This window comes from Pyrus communis, chromosome 2, assembly GCF_041283825.1.
Source record: "Pyrus communis isolate YQ-2024b chromosome 2, ASM4128382v1, whole genome shotgun sequence".
NCBI lineage: Eukaryota > Viridiplantae > Streptophyta > Magnoliopsida > Rosales > Rosaceae > Pyrus > Pyrus communis.
Genome location: NC_142566.1, coordinates 5,413,117 through 5,437,470, shown reverse-complemented (window position 1 = coordinate 5,437,470; position 24,354 = coordinate 5,413,117). Strand labels below are relative to the sequence as shown.

General features: G+C 39.1%; 1 protein-coding gene, 1 long non-coding RNA gene and 1 pseudogene across 3 annotated transcripts; all 3 read left to right on the top strand.

The window, feature by feature from the left end:
- The first annotated feature begins 1,513 nt into the window (after positions 1-1,513).
- Positions 1,514-3,914, top strand: LOC148698404 (uncharacterized). The gene is made up of 2 exons (XM_088677229.1): positions 1,514-1,534; positions 3,195-3,914. The coding sequence occupies exons 1-2, from the start codon at positions 1,514-1,516 to the stop codon at positions 3,876-3,878; spliced, it is 705 nt and encodes a 234-aa protein (XP_088533355.1). The 3' UTR covers positions 3,879-3,914.
- Positions 3,915-9,521: 5,607 nt separating this feature from the next.
- LOC137746973 (transcriptional activator DEMETER-like) lies at positions 9,522-23,788 on the top strand (annotated as a pseudogene). Its single transcript, XR_015955024.1, has 20 exons — positions 9,522-10,514; positions 10,774-12,585; positions 12,681-13,037; positions 13,383-13,473; positions 13,563-14,983; positions 15,113-15,192; positions 15,311-15,395; positions 15,490-15,581; positions 15,655-15,723; positions 15,853-15,889; positions 15,976-16,058; positions 16,329-16,766; positions 17,057-17,093; positions 17,173-17,230; positions 17,437-17,576; positions 17,661-17,726; positions 17,883-17,997; positions 18,084-18,122; positions 20,653-20,654; positions 23,384-23,788. The product of XR_015955024.1 is annotated as a transcriptional activator DEMETER-like (transcript).
- Positions 19,777-20,468, top strand: LOC148698403 (uncharacterized). Its single transcript, XR_015955028.1, has 2 exons — positions 19,777-19,978; positions 20,161-20,468. It is a non-coding gene; the product is annotated as an uncharacterized LOC148698403 (long non-coding RNA).
- Positions 23,789-24,354: the final 566 nt, after the last annotated feature.

The window sequence follows — 24,354 nt, the reverse complement described above, 5'->3', positions numbered from 1 at the left end:
GGATCGAGCCAACCCGAGCCTGGCTCCTAGGACCTTTTATGTTTTTTTTTTTAATTATTTATTATTTATAATATAATTCTTACTGCACAGTACTCGGTCAGATTAGTCGTGATCATTTAATTAGGGTATTCTTATTGGTATTTTAAAAATCTTATTTTACACTCCAAATTTTATATAATCAGAAAGAAAAATACACTTATAAAGAGTGTAGAATGAGGTTTTTGAAGTGCTAATAACATTTTCCTTTAATTAACTCCAAAAATGCACTAATATTGTCTCAACTAAACACCAAGTCGAATACTGTGGGTTAGAAGAGGACTGATGCGTGAGATTTTATCTTAAAAGACCTCAATGAGATTAGTAGTGACCATTTAATTTTAAACAAACATTCTTGTTGTACTCCTTTGATGTGAGATTTTGAACATCATTCCTTTGGCTTATAACATGCCAAATACACCAACAATCTCCACCAAGGTGACATGGTCCCTCCAACCCTTACCTTTAAAAACTAGGATAAATCACAAACGAACACATGTATTTGTTGCCCGGAAAACCCACCATTTGGTAAAACTCGAAGGTCAGCAATCCGACCGTGCATCCACCATGAATATCAAAGTTCAATAAAAAAGGTGACCCAAATCTCTCTTTTTTTTTCATTTTTTTTTTTTTTAAATAAAAAGATGGACAACTGGTAACAAGCCACTGTTATCCATCCATTCCGGACCCGAAGAGACTAAGAAAATTTTCACCCTGCCCGAGACCACAGTTAAGCAAACATATCCGAGCTTTGTGCAACTTGTTCTTCATACATCTCCAAGCTCGGTCTTGGCAAAAGCATGGCAGCTCCTTAATGAACTTTTCATCTTTGCAGCACAAAACACTCGAGAAAGATGGTTTGAAATGACGTGACAATGAATGTAATGCATGATCATCCCTTTGTTGAGAGGTATTTTCTTTTGATTTGAGACTCGAAATTTCATATGTCAAGTTTCTCTTCAAAATATTTGAGAACTTTGAATGTGCTGAATAATTTGAAAAATACAATTGAAAGCTAAAATAAACTCTTTCCACAGATGTTATCTATACAAGCGATATTAAAATACAATCTAAAGCCGAAATAAACTCTATCCACGTATGTTATTTATACAAGCGATATTGTGGGCTTGTAAAGTCGATTCGAGGACCTCAAGTGCTGGAGTAAATGGTTGCTTTCATTTTTGTTACTGTAACATGAAGCTAAGCATAATATGTGGTTCAAGTTTGAGTTCTATATCGAAAACGTAGGCTTACTCGAAATCTAATAAGGGGAATCTATTCAATCGGAAGATAGCTCTTCATGTGTTAAATGACATTTCATCTCTTTATACAAAGTGACGTGCATCAAACACTTTGTACTTCTCTTTATTCAATATTGAATATAGTAAAATATTACTAGCCGAGGTTTTAATAGTTTCGAATCCTCCACCCTCTTCTTAATAATAATAAATTTAAAAAGAAAATGTTATCTCCATCAATGGACTCTTTGAATAATTTGGTGAGTTAAAATTTGGAGAGAAATTACAATAACTTAATTCCAACTAGACTCATTTAAAAAAACAGCTTGTATCTATGTGCAACTTGAATTTCTTCAAGTAGATCTGGGGTCCGTCTTCACAAATAGTGGCAGCCATGATTCCTTAGCTCTTCACATGTGGCACCAATGAGAAATGCAAATGAAATAATGTGCATTTTAAATTTGAAAAAAAAAAAAAAACTAAAGCTGATTTATTCAATCGAACCTTTAGAGCAAGCCCACCGTTGGGTATTGCTCGGGGGACAGGGGAGAAACAAAGGGCCCGAGGGCCAGGGGAGATGGTCCAGCGTAGCCCAGCCCGAGGGAAGGGGGAGGCCCGAGCTCCGGGCCCGTGGTGGATTGCCAACCCGAGAGCCCGAGGTGGGGGTGATGCAAGGCTGACGCCAGGGTGGCGTCAACGCATTATTAAATTTTTTTGTGTCAGGCGCGTGCACCCCACTCGCGCGTGGGGGCGCGTCGCTGGCACAAAAATCAGAAAAAAAAAAATTTATGTCAGTTACCGTTGGGAAGCCACGTGGCTTCCCACGGTTCGTTAGATCTCAACGGTCACTTTATTTAGACCGTTCGATCTCAACGGTAAAAAAAAATAAAAAAATCAGATTTAATATCCACCGTTCGATCTGAGATCAACGGTAGATATTAAAATGCTTTATAAATAAAAAAATAAAAGAAAAAATAGTTTTAAAAATCTGAAAAGTTACCGTTGTGACACGTGGCACAATCTGGAGTGTTGGAATTCAAATTTTTTTATATCCAACGGCAGAGATTAATTAATTGAATAAAAATTTAAAAAAAATTGTAAAAAATTCAAAAATTTAAAAAAAAAAATCTGAAAAATCTGAAAAAAATTGTTTTTACTTTCTATAAATACCTTCTCATTATCATCTACCTTACACAACAATTTCATATTTTCTCAACTACTTTCAATCACATTCCTTTCTTTGTCTCAAAGTTTGAATTTTTTTTTTTCAACAAAATGACCACTGGTGCAGGTACGAATGGGTCGCTTATTGAAGATGTTGCGTTGTGTACTAGCTGGGTTCAAGTTACTCATAGTTCGCTTACAGGTAATGAGATGCAGTTGCGAGAAATGTGGAGTCTTATTCATACCAATTTTCTTGAGAAAATTGGTGGGAAAAGAACCAAAGAATCGATGTCCAGTCGTTGGAAATTACTTAGCCAATCGTTTAGTACGTGGAGAGACGCCTTGGCACAAGCTAGTAGTAATATTCGAAGTGGGAAAAATTACTCGGATCAGGTAACAATATATTATTTATTTGATACCCAAATTTACATTATAATTATTTGTTTGTATTATTTATTTGTTACCTACATAATTTATTATTTATTGTTTGTATTATTTAATTGTTACGTAAAAAAATTATTATTTATTGTGTGTATTATTTATTTGTTACCGTCAAAATTTATTATTTATTGTTTGTATTATTTATTTGTTATTTATTATTTGTATTATTTATTTGTTACCGTCATAATTTATTATTTATTGTTTGTATTATTTATTTGTTATTTATTATTTATTATTTGTATTATTTATTTGTTACCTACATAATTTATTATTTATGGTTTGTATTATTATTTGTTACTTATTTTTATTGTGTAGGAACTTCAAGCACAAGCTTGGTACGCTGCCAAAACCAAAAGCAAAAATAAATCATTCAACCGGTGGGAATGTTGGAATATTGTCAAAGATTGTCCTAAATTTAGAGTTGTGCCAGTCGGTCCAGAAGTGCACATGAACAGCACCCCTTTACACTCTACACCCGATCATGTTCATGAAGATGATGCAGAAGAAGTGCCCGAAACGCCCCTCCCTGAACAAGCGTCGGGTTCGACCCGTTATCCAATTAGGCCTAAAGGTAAGAAGGCTTCAAAGAGAAAAGGGGGTGCTTCCAAGAATGATTATGCAAAGTTCATGGAAGAACTTACTCGCCAAGGTGAATTGACTTTGGCAAGGGAAATGGCGAAAGATGATGTTGATAAGGCTAAAGAGGCAGCAAAAGCAGCAGCTGTTGAGAGAGAATTTTATGCTAATGAGAGAGAAAGAGAGCTACTTAGGCAAGAAAGGGAACATGTTAGAGAAGAAAGACGGGCTCAACAAGATCGTGAGATTATGAACATGTCTTTAGAAGGGAAGTCTCCAAATTCTAAATATTTTTGGGAGTCAGAGAAAGCGGACGTGGTGCAAAGGAGGCGTGCAAGAGAAACGATAACAAGCCAAGGTGGTTCTAGCACCACAAGAGAAGATCATCCTAGCACCACAAATTGGTTAAGTGATGATGAATAGAGTACTTTTTGTAATCGGAGCCCATAATTTTCCAATCACTTTGGGTTGTAATTTATTATTTATTGTTTGTATTATTTATGTTGTTTCCAATTTCTTGAATATTTATTCTAATTAATTTGGTAAGTTATTTATACTAAGAATTACCCTCTGCCTCCTTGCTTTATACTAAGAATTACATAAACATATACTAAGAATTACATATCCTAAGAATTACATAAACATAAACATAAACTAAGAATTACATAAACATAAACTAAACTAAGAATTACATATACTAAGAATTACATACACATAAACATAAACATAAAAAAATTACATAAACATACCAAATAATAAAACACACCAAATAAAATAACATAAACATACCAAATTCAAAAAAACACACTAAATGAACTTAATTATCTTCAGCTTGTTTCAATGCCCACTGGTGTTCTATCAAGTCAATTTGTCGAGCATTGTGCATGTCTGGCATTTGAAATGCAGTATATCGTTGAATGAGCCTTTCATTGTAACGTCCATCCCTTTGTAATGGCTCATGTTGCACGGGCTCATCGGTGGCGTCATGAGCACAATATATACGTGTTCTTGAATTGTTCATCGGATCTGGCTCATATTCATCAACAAATTCATAATCGTACTCATCTTCCACAATCATGTTGTGAAGAATGATGCACGTCATCATGATGGAGCGAATCGACTCTACATCAAACAATCTGGCAGCACCCCTGACGATCGCCCAGCGAGCTTGGAGGATACCGAAACAACGCTCCACATCCTTCCTGCACCCCTCTTGACAGCTTGCAAAGTGTTTTTCCTTTGCACTCCGCGGACGTGGCACTGTTTTGACAAATGTTGACCATCGCGGGTAGATGCCGTCAGCTAGGTAGTATGGCCCGTCGTACATACGTCCGTTGACCTCATATGTAACTTTTGGTGCCTTTCCTTGCAGGACATCGTTGAACACTGGGGATTGGGCAAGGACGTTGATGTCATTTTGAGCTCCTGAGATCCCAAAAAAGGCGTGCCAAATCCATGTATCAAAAGATGCCACCGCCTCCAGAATGATACTTTTTGCTCCTTTTCTGTCCCCGTAAGCGCCTTGCCATGCACTTGGACAGTTTTTCCACGTCCAGTGCATACAATCAATGTTTCCAATCATCCCAGGAAAGTCACGCATCTCCGCCTTCTTCAACAGCCACTCCAAGTCCATGTGTGTAGGTTTGCGGAGGTACGCAGCGGTGTAGATAGATTCGATTGCTCCGCAAAACCTCATCAGGGACTCAAGAATGGTTGATTTCCCCATCCTCGTTATCTCATCCACTTGGTCTGCAGATGCTCCATATGCAAGCATCCGCAAGGCAGCAGTAACTTTTTGCTCAAGTAGTAGACCCATAACACCAAAAGCATCTTTTTTTTGCACAAAATAAGAATCATGGTTGCAAACAGCAATCATGATTTTGTTGAACAAATGTCGTTCCATTCTAAAACGACGTCTAAAGTACGTATCAGGGAATGCACTATTAGGAACAAAATAATCATCCAAAAGTTCCATACCTTGTCGTTGCCTGCTTCTATCAAAGTTTCCGGAACGGCTGGGCCTGCAGATCTGAGCAGCAGCTTGGATGACTCGATGGGAATGTGAGGCTCTGCCCTTTCTTACTGCGTCATCTCTCATTTGACTCTTCTCATCCTCTTCCCTCTCATTTCTTACCCCCTGGTGATTGAACATTGCTTCTGATTCGTTAAACAATTCTTCCTCTTCCTGATTGAATTCCCACATCATCCTTGAGGAAGAAGAAGAAGACATTGAAAAAAAGAAACAAAAACTATGAATAATGATACAGATTTTTGTGAATAAGGAAGCAGAAACTATGAATAATGATAGAGATCTTGAGAATTTTGGTATGAGATTTGCGAGGATGGATGGTGGATTATATAGAGGATTCAGAAAGGATTAGGTTGTGCATAATGCCACGTGGCATGCCGTCATTCGTTACAAATCTGATGAAAATCTATCCTCAAATATTGTGAACAGATTATGACACGTGGCATGCCGTCATTCGTTAAAAATCTGATGGAAATCTATCCTCAAAGATTGTGAACGGATTATGACACGTGGCGCGACGTGATTGGTTAATAATCTTATCAGAAATCCATCACCAATAATTGTATTATTTAATAATACTTCGGATAATGACACGTGGCGCAACGAGAACGATTAAAAATCTTATCCGATATTACAATTAAAATTATTTTGTATTATTTTATAAATAAAAAAAATACTAATATTTTATTGCCTATTGCCAGGGCTATTGAAGTGTAACGGTGGAGATGCAAATTCTATTGCCAGGGCTACTTACTGTTCATTAAGGGCAATTACTGTTCATTAGGTGGATTGAATAGTGGATTGCCAGGAGGGAGGGCTCCTACGCTGAAATTGCTCTTACAGATTGAAGAAATCAAAATAGTATCTCTACCAAAAGATGTATACGCAGCAGCTATGAGCTAAGTTTAACATAGATGAAGGTCTAAAGCAATTTTGCTCAAAATTTTCTGAAAACAGTTGTAGCTCATGAAATTTTTTTCGAGCTAGGGTTTTTGAAATCTGTGGAAGAAGGGACCAAGTGAGCTGAGAGCTAACCTCTCATTCTAAACCTGAGACGGCTCACACAGAGCACACATCTCACAATAATAGGACACGAAGACAAGGTCGCATGGTAATTTAAAAATGCACGTGCACATACATGATTTGAACGAAATCACTAATCAAGATACATGAAGATACCAGCTTAAAGAGAAATTTTTAGTTGTGACGGGAATACGGATGATATATCACGTGTTTTTATGCAAGTGGTGAAAATTTTTAATTTTTAAGTTATTAACCTTTTAACACACATAACCCACAATTTATATAGGAACACATTGTATACCACCTCGTGTGATGGTCACACTAAAAAATCTCTCCAGCTTAAAATGCAGATGCATGAACAAATCTGCCAAAACTAGAGAGGCTTGTTGTTATAATTTGGCAAAGCAACCAATAGCTTGATCTCCACAAAATGACAATGCAAAATGAGAATGAAATGAAAGCTTTGCATTCTAAATACTTCCTGCAGATTTGTAGTTACAAAAAAATTTACGGTCCTTATTATATACCAATAAAAGGAAAAACAAAACTTATGGCCTTTATTTTTGTTAGGAGTTATTAGGATGAGAAGCAAAGCCCGTTTTATTTATGCCTAAACAAATAATTAAATACAAAGGGAAATGCACTAATCTGATGTTTTACTTTTACCGTTTTAAATTAATCCCAAAAGTAATAAGCTCACATTTACTTGATTTATTTAAAAAGATTGTTTCTGAACACACTTTTCCATAAGTTGGAAGACAAGCACAAAAGATGTTACTTGCTAGGCATACCAATTTATTATGCCAATTTATTCATACACTCCCCTTCCCGAATTGAGCACCCTAAATGTAAAGGCATTCACCATTACTTTTTGTAATGCCCTTCAAACCAATAAATATTCTATTACCCAAACATGAATATCCCAATTTTATGTTGACAAGAACAAATTAGTTCGATTGAAATAGAAGACTGGACAAACAATTGTAAATATTTTGTTTAGAAATTTATAATTGATCTAAGTCTTTCCTGTAAATGATAATTGCCGATCATGGCCGCTAAATTTTGCAAACATAATTATAATAGTATATATTGCGACACCTATAGCAGTCTTCCGTGGTGATTTTTAACAAAACGGTCACTAAAATTGGGGAGGGACTAGATGGCCGTTAGGTGGTCTAGGCGGTGCTAGGCAGCATGCTAGGCGGTTTTAAGTTTTTTTTAATTAACTAATTAAGTTAAAGTGCATAACGCGCAACCTATTGATACACATCCCTCTGAACTCATTCTTTATGTACAATGAATCGTGATGGATGAGATAAGAGTTGAGACCCACTTAGCACTATTAAATTATTCTTTCCTTTTATAAACAATGCAAGGCTTTTGAATTGCTAATTTGCTTACTGAATTAGAATCAGGTGGCTTTTCAATTAGAATCAGTTGTTTCAGTTGTAAAAACTGTTCTTATATATAATTTGTTAATTTACTTACTGAGCTTATTGGCTTTTGAATTGTATATTTGCTTACTGAGCTTATTTGCTTTTATTGCATTTTATCTTTATTTTATTCTTAACATAAGTATAGTTTTTTAGTGTAAATAGACACTTATTTATATGATACAATGATAAATTTACTTAAATCCACAATCCACCACCCGACTAACATCTGACGTCTTTTGGAACTATTATAATACTTAATACTAATATCATCTTTATCATTTTTGACACAAAACAAAACTAATGAAAGTCACACGCTATACCTACTACAATACCATTCTTGTAGATTTGTTAATACAATAGTAGATATAGACAACATACACCCTTTAAAAATGGTAATTTCTTTTATTAGATAGAAAATATATGCATTTGAGAGTTTCGATTTATACTAACTGAAAAAAACATACAAGACAATCATTACCTTGTTTTTAGAAGGATATTGTTTCTATGTACATGAGTAATTTCATACCACTAAATCATATGAGGCAAAGATAATACAAAAATATATTCGGACATGACATAACCACCATAGAATGAGCATATAAAAAATTTATACCAACATCTAATTAAATGGGTCAACGTAACAATGTGACAGTCTTTTATTTGTTCATAATGTCTCTCCTTAGTTTTATTTAATTTTAGTAAGCAATGTATGATTGATGGTTTAAGCTGAAATTTGGAAAACAAGCCTTTGGATCCCTTTATGTTAATTGTTTTATTTTGGGAGGGTGAGCTTAGCTCTACAATGGGATAACAATAATGTGGTTTATATTTGCCTTAGACGAGAATCAAACCTAAGATATCTTTCACTTACAAGTGAAGAGGAATACCACTAGATGATATGTCCAGTAGTACTATTGACAACGCAAAAGTAAAAATTCAATATTTTTCAATTGACCAAAAAAAAAAATGGTAATAGCGCTTGGGCATCAGTTTACATTGAACTTTACCACATTGTCATTCAAGGCAACGTACTAAATTGAAGAAACAAACTACGAAAAGCAGTTTCTGAGCCTTTGTTAACTCATAAACCTCACCAGTGCCCACTTTGTAAACACCTGAAGTGCCCTTACTAATTTTCATCTCTCTCTCTCCCTCTCTCTCTCTCTCTCTCACACACACACACACACACACACACATATCTCCTGTGTTACCGAGGAAACTGACTACATTTTCCGACATTGACTGACCCGCAAGTCACCCGGCTCCGACACTCGGCCGCCCCGGCGGCGAGCTAAGCTGCCTGCAGTGAACCATTTAACCTTTTTTGTAAGCCTTTCACTTAATCCATGCATTGCATATATTAGTTGTCACATTTCATTTCATATCACGAAGATTTTCTCAAGATATGATCATTTGTTGCCATTTAAACCACAATTAAATAAGCCAATTTACACAGATTCAGAAGATATGTAATTCCTCAGTTACTCTGCATTTTCCTGCCTTAATTCGGTTTCTATGTCATTCATGCTTTCCATGTTTCCATGACACAAAACATGGCTGGCCGTACCTGTTGTGGAATATCTGGTTTGCATGATTTCGATCATTAATCACAGAGATGCTGCTCTGCATTTTGCACTCTCTCGAGGAAAGATTTTCTGTTTAATGTGTGTATTTATGTTCTGCACTGCATGTTAGCTGCGAGGGATTTGCATTTGAGCGTTTTCGCACAGGGTGTTTCAGGCAATGGGGATGAGCTGAGAAATCGGACATTTTCATTTTCCCACAAAACTTATCTGCTAGAGCGTTATAGAGAGGAAAAGAGATTAATGAAACAGAGAAGTGGAAAGAGAGAGTGTGTAAATTGAAGGGACTTAAGGATGAAGTTTGGAGGGGGGTTCATTCCCCAGGATGACGATCTACGATTCATGGATCCATGGATACCTGTGACTCCAGATAAGCTGATTCGGCAAAAGCCTTGTCCAATACCAGTTCACCCCCGCAGGAACCTCCTGCAAGGAGCACACTGGCAGCAACAACTGAACGGAGTTTCAAGGGAGCACGTACCCGTCGGTGCCAGCTGCAATGGCATGAATCAAGCTGTTAGCCCAAATGGACAGCTACTCAGAAATGGAGGGCTGTGTAGTTCTGATGGAAGTCTGGCTGAGAAAAATCAGATGATCAATCACTTTGCGGGCGCCTACAAATTCACACAGTTGCTCCGTGGTGACAGCTCGTGTTGGAATAACAATACAATGACGCAACTGCTGCACGATAAGGCAGCTTACATTCCCTCTGCAAACATGAATCTGAGCAGAAGTGTTGACATAGCAGCGAACACACCTCTGATTCCTAAGTTGCATCCTCAGTTGGGAAACCAAGAAAACAACACGAGAAGTTAATTGCTGACCAACCAAAATTGCAGGTCTTTGGTTATGGATTTTCCTTCCCAAGTTGACGACAGTCGGCAAGATTCCAACTCACTCCATTGGTTATTTGGCAACCAAAATCATCGCTCAAGTCCAAGCTCAAACCTGTTGAGTAATGGTGACAGTTCATCCCAGATAAGTCAACGTATGTACTTCAACGTGGTTCTGATATTTATTCTGCTCTAATTTGATTTCATTGATAGAAAGTTTAGAAATGACCTGGTTAAATTCGAAGGAATGATCGATATGCACTATTTTTTTTTTATGATGTCCGTCTTCTAATCTAGTCTAAAATAGGCAAAAATGCGGACTATAAGAAGAAGCTAAAAACTTTGAACAAGAAAAACGAAGAAATTAATACTGAAAAATAATAAACTTGACCGAGAAACTGCTTTTCTTTACAGATGGTTTCCAACCAAGCTATGATCTAAACTCCTTGCCAAGTACAGAAGTCGACACTGCCTCAGGTGTTATCAGCCAACTCCAATTCACAACAGATGAGGCCAATAATTTGGAGAACAACCAGCTTTCTGCAATGCTGAAGTCCTTGACGGACAAATGTGATAGGAAGGAAAAAGGCCAGCAGGTCATTTTTATAGAAGATGAAGCAACTCAAACAAATGGTGACGAACTCCTGTAGAAAATTGTGGAGTCATCATCTGCAGCCATTTCTAAACCGTACAACAAAAACAAAGAGTCTGATAGTGGTGGTGACAGAGGGATTGATCTGAATAAGACACCCCAGCAGAAACCACCAAAGCGAAGAAAACACAGGCCAAAGGTAATCATTGAAGGCAAGCCCAAAAGGACGCCAAAGCCTGCAACTCCAAAGAATACGAAGTCTAAGGAGACCAGACCAGCAAAGAGGAAGTTTGAAAGAAAGAACGTCCAAAAGGAATCCCCAAGTCAACTGGCAGACATAACACCGGAGACAGCAGACGCTAATGCTGGAAAAGGTGCACAATCATGCAGAAGAGTGCTGCATTTTGATTTGGAAAGGGCCATGGATGAAAACCTATGCAGAGAAATTGGTCAGCAAGAGGAGATGCAACAAGAGAACAAGAGGACGTTTGATTTGAATTTTGACTATCAAGGGACACATATGGGAACTGACACGATCCAGGTGAATGCAAAGCCAGCTGACCGAAGTGGACCGCTGAACAAATTATTGGTAGATAAGCAGATACCAGGTACTCTGAGTAACCCTATCCATTCCATGAGTCTTATGCCAAATAACTTTACATTTCTGCCAGAAAGGCAAGTATCTGCAGCCCTACCTGCTACAACAAAAGACATGCATCTGAAAAATTCGCATGTCATGAGGAGACGTGTAGAGAATGCAGATTCTGATTTATGCCAGAAAAGATGCAGAGATGAATCCACTCATATGCAGCAACATAGTCAAGCTGGAGGAATAGGCCAAGATGTCATTCGAGCAAACATAAACCATGAAAACCCTCAGAAAACTTTAGAGCTTGCCAACCAGGGTGATTCTTTACTAAAACTTCTCTCCCTTCCAAGTGAAGGAAGGGGATCCAAGAGGGAATTTTTTCAAACTGCTGAGCACACTCGTCTTTCTACCAACGATCCACCAAGTTCACTGTCATTCCAAGAGATACTTCAATTGGATGAAATTCAGAAAATCAGTGGTATTCTCAGCAAAGATTTTTCAGGAAGCCATAAGAAAAAGAAAATTGAGAATAGATACTTGAGCATTAATAATATGCCTAATAAGGTTACAGCGGTTGAGGAGTGTCTGAGAAAAGTTGAAAGACCAGAGGAAAATAATGTCAATTCAAATGGATTTGCATCGAAGAACCATAAAATACTGAGTTCTTACATTGAAAATAACAAAATTATGGACAGGGAGAACAAAGAGATCAGCAAGTTTACAGGTGACAGGTACACTCACTCCATCACTTCTGGGAATGGTTTTCTACATCTGCAGATCTCATCCAAATCAAATTCATGCCAAGGTTCCACAAAAGTTCTTAGCTTTTCCACCCATTCAATAAGTGAAACATGTAACTCGCAAGCCTCATCACTTCCCAGAAAATCCTTTCAGATAGCAAACAAGCAGGTATCTCATGATAATACGTCAGCAAAGAAGCAGACTGAAGGAACTACTCTATCAAAAGTTTCATCAGGTACAGATAAAGTCCATCAAGAGCAGGATTCTGCATACGATCACAAGCAACCTTCTGCAAAAGCAATTGGTACTTTCCACCTTAAGAAACCTCTCAATAATGTATCATCACAATAACTACTTTTAACTCACTCCAACGATGACATACTCTTGATTTTGATGCAGGGTATCCTATAAGAACACGATTTATTATACCAATAGATGACATCATCATACATCAATTTAATGGTCTGAACCTCAATGGAAGCTGCAGCGAAATTCTAGAGCAGGAGAAAACTGCACTTGTTCCTTACAAAGGAGATGGTGTAATTGTCCCCTTTCAAGGTATTATGAAGGAACGTAAGCCGCGTCCAAGAGTAGAGCTAGACCCAGAAACACATAGGATATGGAATCTGTTGATGGGCAAGGAGGGAAGCGAAGGCGATGAAGGAACTGATAAAAAGGAGAAGTATTGGGAAGAGGAAAGAAATGTTTTCCAAGGACGAGTTGACTCATTCATTGCGCGCATGCACCTTGTTCAAGGTAAAATACACTTTTACAGCAATCTGCAGCACAACATGCATTTCCAGTTCAGACACAAAAATGCAAATTATTCAACTTGAAGTCAATACAAAAGATGTAAACTCAACCATGAAAACTCAGACATGACTGCATATAAAACATGTAAAAATTACTTTTTATTGTGCAAGACTGCATATTAGTAGCTTTCTCAATTAGACAACAGGGGTAAGAATTACTTTTTGCTTCTCATGTATACGGTATATACCAGAAAAACATAAATTCATTATAATTTTCTCCAATTAGTGGATACGTAGTTATTAGATATCATGCGCATCAAACCATTGATAAAAAAATTATAAGGAACAGGAGACAGACGTTTTTCAAAATGGAAAGGATCAGTTGTTGACTCGTTGATTGGAGTTTTCCTTACCCAGAATGTCTCAGACCATCTATCAAGGTATGTCAAGAATTTTGGCATGAAGAATGATAGCCCAAAATGAATGTCTTACAGTGAACAATTTGTCTTTTGTTCTTTGTCTTTTGTAGCTCTGCCTTCATGTCATTGGCAGCACGGTTCCCGCTTCGGTCAAGCAATCACCAAGCTCCACACAAGGTTCGGATAAACATCTTGGTTAACGAACCAGAAGTTTGCATGACCAGTCCAGATGATGCTACCAAATGGCATAATGATACATCAAGTCAACCAATCTACCGCCAGACTTCTATGACACTCCCTGAATTGGCAGAAAATCAGAGGGACATTGAGAACTCATGGACAGAAAGGAACTTAGATGAGGAACATGGACAATGTTTTGAGGAAGAATTTGTATCGTCTCAAGATTCTATTGAATCCTCAGTCACTCAAGGAGCTGTAGGAATCAGATCGTACCCAATGTCCAACTCAGAAACAGAAGATCCTATCACTGGATGCCGACCCAACAAGGTTCCGATTTCCATTTCAACGTATCAACAGATGGAGACGACGACCATGTTTCAGGACTTTTACCGTCAAGTAAATGGAATCTCACTATTAGATGATGGATCCAAGAACGGGCACATGGAGTATTCACAGATAAAGACACTATCAGACAAAATCAATCATCTCACTGGCACTTCTTTCACAAATCCAATCTATCTTGACAATGAAAATATGCAAGTACCAGTTGTTCCTTCCAACAACAATCAACTGCACATGTACCCAGATTCTGGAGAACCAGAGCCACGGAGATTTGGAACTTTCAAAGAGGAGAGCATATCCTCTTGGCCTTCGACTGCTTCCCGATTCGATATTGAGCAAGACAAGTGCAAGAACTTGAGAAATGAACAACTGTTAGGAAGTGTTGTTAATTCCTCTATGCAACAGAGTAGTCTGTGGAGTTCTCAAGACATGCCATCAATGGACCTGTATGCATTGTTCAGACAGCACTCAACAGACCTGAATAATAGTTCTGAAAAAAGGCCAAGCACTGGACATCATTGTTCCAACTACAGTAATCAGCGTGAGGGGAACCTAACCTTCCCATTAGAAAACACGTCAGTCAGAGAGCCTGGAGAACATACTGAACCACTTATGGGAAATAAGAGTGGTAGCATAAAGCATGTCAATAATGTCAGTGAGCTCAGCAAAAAATCTATCAACGACGCTGATGGTAAGCATATACTCATGGAAAATCAATCAGTTGATTCAAATTTACAGGAGCAACTGTTTTCTCACGGTCAGTCACATAATGAATACAAGTACACATACTTCAAAAAGAAGAAAAGGAAAGGCGGACAGCGAGAAAAAGAATGCAGTTGACTGGGACATCTTGAGAAAGCAGGCGCAGGCCAATGGTAGGAAAAAGGAAAGAAATAAAGACACAATGGACTCACTGGATTACGAAGCACTCAAAAATACTAATGTCAAAGAAATTTCTGAGGCAATCAAGGAACGAGGGATGAACATCATGCTAGCAGAACGGATCCAGGTACTCTACTATTAGTATTCAGTCCAAGACTTCATGCTTGTTCATTGCATCATTAATTTTCTCCAGATAACATCACTTGATAGGTTAAGACTATCCCTCGCGATAACCCTGGTTGCACAATGTTTGTAGGAATTCCTAAACCGACTGGTTAAAGAACATGGAAGCATCGATCTGGAATGGTTAAGAGATGTTCCCCCTGATAAAGCGAAGTAAGTCATTCCACAATTCATTATCTTGTAGAACGTTACAGCTACCCCCTTTATGCCATTAACAAGGCCATTATTCATCAGGTTTTGTATACAGTTACCACTAATGATTTTCCTGCAGGGATTATCTATTAAGCATACGAGGTTTGGGCTTGAAAAGTGTGGAGTGTGTCCGGCTTTTAACACTTCACCACCTTGCTTTCCCGGTAACAATTATGCGACTACTAAATACTAATTATGTTACAAGAGCCTGGGGATATCTTAAAATCAATGAAATTATATGTTCTTTGCTCAATATAGGTTGATACTAATGTTGGAAGGATAGCAGTAAGACTGGGATGGGTCCCCCTCCAACCATTACCTGAATCACTCCAGTTACACCTCCTAGAAATGTAAGAAATGATAGTTTGGTAAATGAATGCTTACTTTTCCAGTACTGGAAAATGCTAACCGTATTCCCTCTAGGTACCCAATGCTGGAATCAATTCAAAAGTATCTATGGCCAAGATTATGCAAAATTGATCAACGAACCCTGTAAGCTCATAGCTTCATAAACTTTTCATATAAATTTGAGAGCACTACTTTCAAGTGCAAAAGTTCATGTAATTTTATTTATATTTGTCGACTTATGCTTTTACTGATTAATTGACTATTGGACCATAGTTATGAGCTGCACTACCAGATGATTACATTTGGAAAGGTATGCATGCTGTTTCACCAGTTAGAAATATTATCTGTGATCAAACAAAAATAAATTAAGTACCTCATATTTTGATCGTTATGCAGGTTTTCTGCACAAAGAGTAAACCAAATTGCAATGCATGTCCAATGAGAGGAGAATGCAGACACTTTGCAAGTGCTTTTGCAAGGTTTGAACAATAATCTCTGATAATTTACATATATGTTGATGCCACTGTGCAGGAAAAAAAAATACATTGTAGCAAGTCATCAGAATCTCCAGATATCTCGAGACACGGGATTCAGGGTCAATTACGTAATAATCAGAAATTTATAAGGAACTAAGAATCGTAGATAGTTTCATGGAGAATCTATAGTTGTATAACTCTACGTTTCACTATTCACGTGGAACAATTAGGAGATTGTATTGAGCAAATTGATACCAACCATGTTTGGTGCAGTGCAAGGCTTGCCCTGCCAGGTCCAGAAGAAAAGAGCGTTGTGAATTCAAGTGTTCCAATTGCAGCCGGGATAAACCCTACAATAGCTGTCACTCCCATGTCACTGCCTCCACCTGAAATCAACTCACTCCAGATAGCAGGTGTTGAGATTAACAAGTGTGAACCAATCATTGAAGAACCAGCATCCCCAGAACAAGAGTTCACTGAGCTATCACAAAGTGACATCGAGGACTTGTTCTACGAGGATCCAGATGAGATTCCTACCATCAAACTCAACATGGAACAGTTAACATCGACATTACAAAACTATATGCAAGAGAAGATGGAGCTTCAAGAAGGTGACATGTCCAAGGCCTTAGTTTCCTTGACTTCGGAAGCTGCTTCTATCCCTACACCCAAGCTAAAGAATGTCAGTCGACTACGAACAGAGCACCAAGTGTAAGTACATTTCATCCCATAGTCACAAACCCACATATTCCTTGCAAAACACTGAACACAAACTGAAATATAGTAGGGCCAAAGTCCACAGCATGTTCAATCTAGGAAAACAAACTTAGTGTCGAAATTTTGAATTCGCCACCGTCAAAATTCTTGCAGGAATTTTAACAACTCTCTGCCTGGAGCCATACGTTCTGAGTTTTGGCACACATACCTATACAAGCATGTGTATACAGGCATAACTGTAAATCCTCTGACACCCTTATACATTCTGTGCTGGTATAATGCAGGTATGAACTACCAGATTCGCATCCACTCTTAAAAGGGGTAGGTTAAAATTATATATATTATATCTACAATACATGAAGCGTTCTAATTCTCAATTAATCACCATTCAACTTTACAGATGGACAGACGGGAACCAGATGATCCAAGCCCTTACCTTCTTGCTATATGGACACCAGGTAAGCTCCAGACATAAAAGAACTGAGATACATTGTTGAGGATCTTGAGATCTATTCAAATTTAATGCATTTGATTCGGTAAGCCAAGTTAGAACTTGGGATACAGATGCATGGATGGCCTAGAGCTAGCTAAATTTGACATCAGATGAATGAAGTCGAAATATTGTACATCTTACTAAGTGATACATTTATTTTATTTATATCAGGTGAGACTGCAAATTCAATTCAACCACCAGAAAGCAGGTGTGGCTCCCAAGACCAACACAAATTGTGCAATGAGAAGACATGTTTTTCATGTAATAGTATAAGAGAAGAAAATTCACAAACAGTCAGAGGGACGATTTTGGTGAGAAAAATTGATTGTTGTAATAAGTCAAAGACAATAAACTAGATGCATTTGTTTGCCAAAATTTAATTTAACTTGTTGCAGATACCTTGTAGAACAGCAATGAGAGGGAGCTTTCCACTCAACGGCACATATTTTCAAGTTAATGAGGTGAGTCTTATTGAAACTAATCTCCTTGAAGTTTATCTACAGAGCACAGTCTGGACAAAATTAATATTGGTCCAGAATCCTGTACTCCACTTCTGTAAGCCAGAATGTTAGAGCCATTACTTCCAGATTTATAAACAAAGTTCTATCACGATGCAGATGTTCGCGGATCATGAGTCTAGTCACAACCCAATAGATGTTCCAAGGGGGTGGATATGGAATTTGCCAAGACGGACCGTATACTTTGGAACTTCTGTATCGACAATATTCAGAGGTAAGTGATATTAAGATACCAGCGTTGCGATTTTCACATCCCATTTAGAGATGTATACTTACAACGAAAATAATTATGTCCACCAGGTCTCTCAACAGAGGGAATTCAATACTGCTTTTGGAGAGGTATGTGATACTAACTTCAGTTCTTCGTAATACTTTGCGATAACTATCATGAGTTATCTTCTCAGGACTAGTTATATAACAAAGGTATACTTACCATGGTTTAAGAAAAAGAAAATGTAAATGATAAACTTTGAACTAATTTGTAATTTTTGATGCAGAAGACAAATCATTGATAGTGCAATTATATGTAATTAGCCAGAGGGTAATTAAGATATTTGACTGATGATTTCTCGAGTCCTGAGTGTCTTCAAAAGAAGGGGAAATAAGAGGGAAAGAAATCTGACGAAATTTTGGTGCGACTGTTGAAAACATTGTATTAAAAACCGGTGGATGTAATTAAGCTGTACAAAGTTGTTGATAAGGTTGTTAGTAGTCATAAGCCGTCCTACCTACAAAGTACAAGCCGTCCTATAAGCCGTCCTACCTACAAAGTATAAGCCGTCCTATAAGCCGTCCTACCCACAAAGTATAAGCCGTCCTACCTACAAAGTACAAGCCGTCCTATAAGCCGTCCTACCTACACACTTGTATCCCTTAATTTAGGGTGATTTGATCTTCATACTTTTGAAGACATGTATATAAATCCTTGTAACCTTGTAGAGAAAGATAATGAGAATCCAAAAGTTTACATGGTATCAGAGCCTCTGATCCTCCTTTTTTTTTCATGGCTTCCGCAACTTCATCTTCCACCTTTTCAATCCCCAATATCTCTACCCTCGTTTCCGTTAAGCTTTCTGAAACCAACTATCTTCCTTGGGAAAGTCAGGTTAAGCCTTTTCTGATTGGCCAAAATCTTCGGCGTTTTGTTGATGGAACTCACCCCTGTCCTCCTCTCTTTATCACCACCCCTGCGCCTGCTGCCTCCCCCACTGCTTCTATTGATTCTGATGTTACTTCTACGGTGGTTCCTCCTGTGGTCACTACGACTCCTAATCCCGATTACCTTGTGTGGTACCAGACTGATCAGACACTTGTGAGCCTGCTACGTGCTACGCTTACTGAGCCCGTTCTTTCTTTGACTGTTGGGTTGTCCACTTCTCGTGAGATATGGGAGCATCTTCGTCAGAATTTTTCTCAACAATCCCTTGCCAATTCTACCCATAATCGGTTTCAGTTGCTTTCTCTTCAGAAAGGGAACCAAACAATTGCAGAATACTTGGGTCTGGCCAAGCATTTGGCAGATCAATTGGCCTCCATTGGTCAACCTGTTCAGAATGATGATTTGGTTACGTATGTGCTTAACGGCTTGGGGCCTGAATATGAAATGCTTGTCTTGGCCCTGACCAATTTTCCACCTTTGCCATCCTTTAATGATCTGCGTACCCGTCTCCTAGTCTTTGAGTCCAAGCACGCCATGAAACAGGTTGCTGCATCATCCCATTCTGCTTTCTATTCTGCCCGTCATACGGTTGGTGGTTCGTCTAATGGACGCGATGGTCACTCTTCTTCTCGCCCCAATGGTGCTTCTGGTGGCAATCGGTTTCCCCGTACCCCTAGTGGTGGCCGATCGAATCAACATGGATGTGTTGGGCGATATGGTCAACGTGGTGCTGTACAACAACGCCTTGGTATTCTTGGACCTGCTCCTGTCAATCGTGGTCCTCAGTGTTGGGCCTGCAACCAATTTGGCCACATTGCTGCATTGTATCCTCAAGCTACTCGTTCAAATGATGATATCTCTCGTGCCTTTGCTGGTATGCATCTTGCTTCTCCCTCTGATCCAACATGGTATCCCGATACTGGGGCTACTCATCATATGACGAGTGATGCTCGAACAATGACTTCGGCTACTGGGTATGGTTCTCATGACAAGGTGGTTGTTGGTAGTGGTGAGGCCCTCCCTATTGCGCACACTGGTAATATTTCCTTTAAGTCTGGGTCGTTTATTTTTCGATTATCCCAAGTTTTACATGTTCCAACAATTAAAAAGAATTTATTGTCGGTTGCTAAGTTTACACGTGATAATCTTGTTAGTTTAACGTTCTTTCCTTGGGGTTTTGTCATCCGTGATTTAAAAACCGGTGTTGTTCTTTTTCAGGGCCCATGTGAGGATGGCCTCTATCCCATTAAGCTTGGTCTTGCCTCTAGGAATTGGTCAGCTCCCAAACGTGCTTTTGTTTCCGTTTTAGCGTCGTCATCACTTTGGCATCGTCGTCTTGGGCATCCATCTCGTCAAGTTCTTAGTGTATTAGCCTCTAGTGATGTATTAGGCTCGTCTTTTTCAGTTTCAAATAAAAATTTTTGTAATCATTGTGCGTTGGCTAAATCCCATCGTCTGTCATTCCATTCTTCTGAACATTATGCTAAGTCTCCTTTTGAATTAATTCATTCTGATGTTTGGATGTCTCCTATTTTGTCAGTCTCCGGTTTTCGTTATTATGTCTTGTTTACCGATGACTACACACGGTATACATGGATTTATCCCATGCGTAATAAGTCAGAGGTTTTTACTCACTTTAATACTTTTCTCACTTTTATTTATAATCAATTTTCGACCATGGTTAAAATCTTCCAAAGTGATGGGGGTAAGGAGTATGATAATTTATCGTTTCGGACCTTGTGTGTGCAAAAAGGGATTCACCACAGATTTTCTTGTCCGCATACCCCGCAGCAAAACGGCCTTGCTGAACGCAAACACCGTCATATTTCTGAAATGGGACGCACATTGTTACTTGCTGCCAATCTTCCTCCTAAATTTTGGGCTGAGGCACTTTGCACCGCTGTTTATGTTTTGAATCGGTTACCCTCTCATGTTCTTAAGTGGGCCTCTCCATTCCAAATGCTATTTGGACGGTCTCCAGATTATATGGCTTTCTGAACTTTTGGTTGTGCTTGCTTTCCGTATCTTGGTGATTATATGACTAATAAACTACAACCTAGATTTTTGGCTTGTGTTTTTCTTGGCTACAGTGACCAATACAAGGGTTATCGATGTCTTCACCCTCCGACTGGCCGTCATGTTATTTTTAATGAGGACTCCTATCCTTATGGTGCTCTTGCTGCTTCTTCCACGATGCCACCATCAGACTTTGCATTTGTGCCAATTATTCATGCACCTTACTCGCTGCCCTCTGAGACGCAAACTCTGCCTACACCGCCATCTACTAGTTCTCTGCAACCACCTGTTGCTCCTCTCTCTGCAGCAGCTGCTTCAGATTCTGGTGGTCCTGCCGTCACAGCTCCACTTGCATCTGGTAGCTTACTCCCGTCAGCTAGCGAGCCATCTCAAGCTATTGTTACTGCCCCAGTTCCATATATTGGACCTCAAACTCGCTCCAAATCGGGTATCTTTAAACCCAAAGCTCGGTCTTACTTTGCATCGCGCCATCCCATTCCTCACGCCTTCATTGCTCTGGTTGGGGAAGATTTTGAACCTACATGTTACAACCAAGCATCTAGGTCCCCTGAATGGAGACAGGCGATGTCCGATGAATTCAATGCTTTATTAAAACAACATACGTGGTCTTTGGTTCCTCTGGTTCCTCGTGCCAACATCGTCGGTTGTAAATGGGTGTTTAAGTTGAAACAGAATTCGGATGGCTCGATTGAACGTCATAAGGCGCGTCTTGTCGCCAAGGGGTTTCACCAACAAGCCGGTGTTGATTATTCAGAAACTTTTAGTCCCGTGGTTAAACCTACGACGATTCGCATAGTTTTGAGTTTAGCAGTGCACTTTGGGTGGCCTCTTCATCAACTTGATGTGAAGAATGCTTTTCTTCATGGCTCTCTTATGGAGGAGGTTTATATGCAGCAGCCGCCAGGTTTCGTTGATCCCACTCGCCCTAATTATGTGTGTAAATTGCACAAGGCACTTTATGGTCTTAAACAAGCACCACGTGCTTGGTTTCAACGCCTCAGTGCTTTCCTTGTCCATTCTGGCTTTGTTCAAAGTAGGGCGGATAGCTCCATGTTCACTTTTCATCAGGGTTCTACAATTTTGATTTTTCTTCTCTATGTTGATGACATAGTGTTGATGGGTAATGCTTCTTCTCTACTTCAAACCTTTATTGCAGTTTTGGGTAAGGAGTTTGAACTTAAAGACCTTGGGCGTTTACACTATTTCTTGGGTGTCGAAGTCTCCCATCTATCTTCTGGCCTCCGGTTGACACAAAACAAATATACTCTTGATATTTTGAAACGTAGTAATATGCTTGAGTGTAAACCATGCCCTACTCCAGTTGCTGCTAAGACTTCTTTATCTGCTACCTCAGGTTCACCTCTTCTAGATGCATCCCTTTATAGACAAATTGTGGGCTCACTTCAGTATCTCACGTTAACGCGTCCTGACATCTTCTTTGCGGTGCAAACTGTTGCTCAATTTATGGGACGTCCTACCACTGACCATATGGATGCTGTTAAACGTATCTTGCGATATCTTAAAGGGACTTTGGGCATAGGAATTATGTTCACACCCTCTGCTCAACCATTTCAGCTTGCTGCCTATTCGGATGCGGATTGGGCGGGGTGTCCAGACACCCGCCGTTCTACAACTGGTTTTTGTGTTTACTTGGGGAATAATTTAATTTCTTGGTGTGCCAAGAAGCAACGGACAGTGTCTCGCTCTAGTGCTGAAGCGGAGTATAGAGCTCTTGCCTTTGCTTGTGCCGATACCATTTGGATCCTCAGTTTACTACATGAACTACGGGTGCCTGTTCGTCTTCCTGTTTTGATGCATTGTGACAACTTAAGTGCAACGTACATGGCTGCTAACCCCGTGTTTCATGCTCGCACTAAGCATATTGCCCTTGACTATCATTTCGTTCGTGAACGAGTTGCTTCTGGTACTCATCGAGTTCAGTTTCTGCCTTCCACATTGCAGCTTGCAGATGTCTTTACGAAGGGGCTGTCTACGGCGCGTTTTCGATCTCTGTGTTCAAACTTTGTCTCCTCCCCGGAGTCAAGTTTGCGGGGGGATGTTGATAAGGTTGTTAGTAGTCATAAGCCGTCCTACCTACAAAGTACAAGCCGTCCTATAAGCCATCCTACCTACAAAGTATAAGCCGTCCTATAAGCCGTCCTACCCACAAAGTATAAGCCGTCCTACCTACAAAGTACAAGCCGTCCTATAAGCCGTCCTACCTACAAAGTATAAGCCGTCCTACCTACACACTTGTATCCCTTAATTTAGGGTGATTTGATCTTGATACTTTTGAAGACATGTATATAAATCCTTGTAACCTTGTAGAGAAAGATAATGAGAATCCAAAAGTTTACAAAAGTGACAAACAAGTTTACTTATTGACTGATTGATTTATATGCAGGATATGTGTGTGAGAGGATTTGAAAGAAAAACAAGAGCACCACGACCCTTAATGCCTAGATTGCATTTTCTTGCAAGTAAGTTGACCAGGACAAAAAATGAAGGGAAGAAACAGCATTGATCATGGTGCAAAGAAGATTTTCATCACACGACTGACTGTGAGAAGAATAATGACTAACAAATTCTATTGCATTCAATTATTTTTCCTCTAGATGAGCGTTGACTATATGACAGGCAGGCAGCTGATAGCAAAGTATCATGCACAATATGTGAGATCTCATGATCAGTTGATTGTAGCCTGTATGTACATTAGTATTTTTCAATAAATGCCCAAAAAAGAGCAATCCTTCCGAAAAATGTCGCATTGTCACTATCCAAAAGAAGAAGATTTCTTCGGCAGTCAATACATGTATGGATGCGTGAATACAGAATATACATTAGATGAAGTGATAGACAGCGGAAAAGGCAAAAGACTGAGGTAAACGAATCATCACAAGTACAGCCGGCCTATACTTAAACAAGAATGCCGTGTCGTCCAGCGGAGCCTAGAAGAAGGTGACATGGGCAGACAGCTGACTCCTTTTCAATAGAAAGGAATAGCCAAACCAACCCAGCTGGTAGGTCAATCTCAAAAATCTTAACGGCCAGCAAACCGGAGACGCAATGCAGAATTCAGAAACATATTTTAATCCCTAATGCCAGTCATTTCCACATTCTTCTTCTTCTTATAAGCCTTTTTCCACTGTGTGGGGTCGGTTGTAGGGGGATGCAACATGAGGACTTCCCAGGAGGTCACCCATTCTAGTACTATTCTCACCCAAAACTCGCTTAACTTCGGAGTTCAGATAGGATCCGGTGTAACATCCCACATCGCCTAGGGGAGTGATCCTTATATGTATGTTTTCATCCCTACCTAGCACGAAGCTTTTTGGGAGCTCACTGGCTTCGGGTTCCATCGGAACTCCGAAGTTA

What these genes read in the sequence shown, in the direction of transcription:
- LOC148698404 (XM_088677229.1), top strand. Translation starts at nt 1,514, where the DNA reads ATGGACTCTTTGAATAATTTG. An exon ending in TGGACTCTTTGAATAATTTG is followed by an intron (nt 1,535 to 3,194) that starts GTGAGTTAAAAT and finishes TTTATTGTGTAG; the next exon opens with GAACTTCAAGCACAAGCTTG.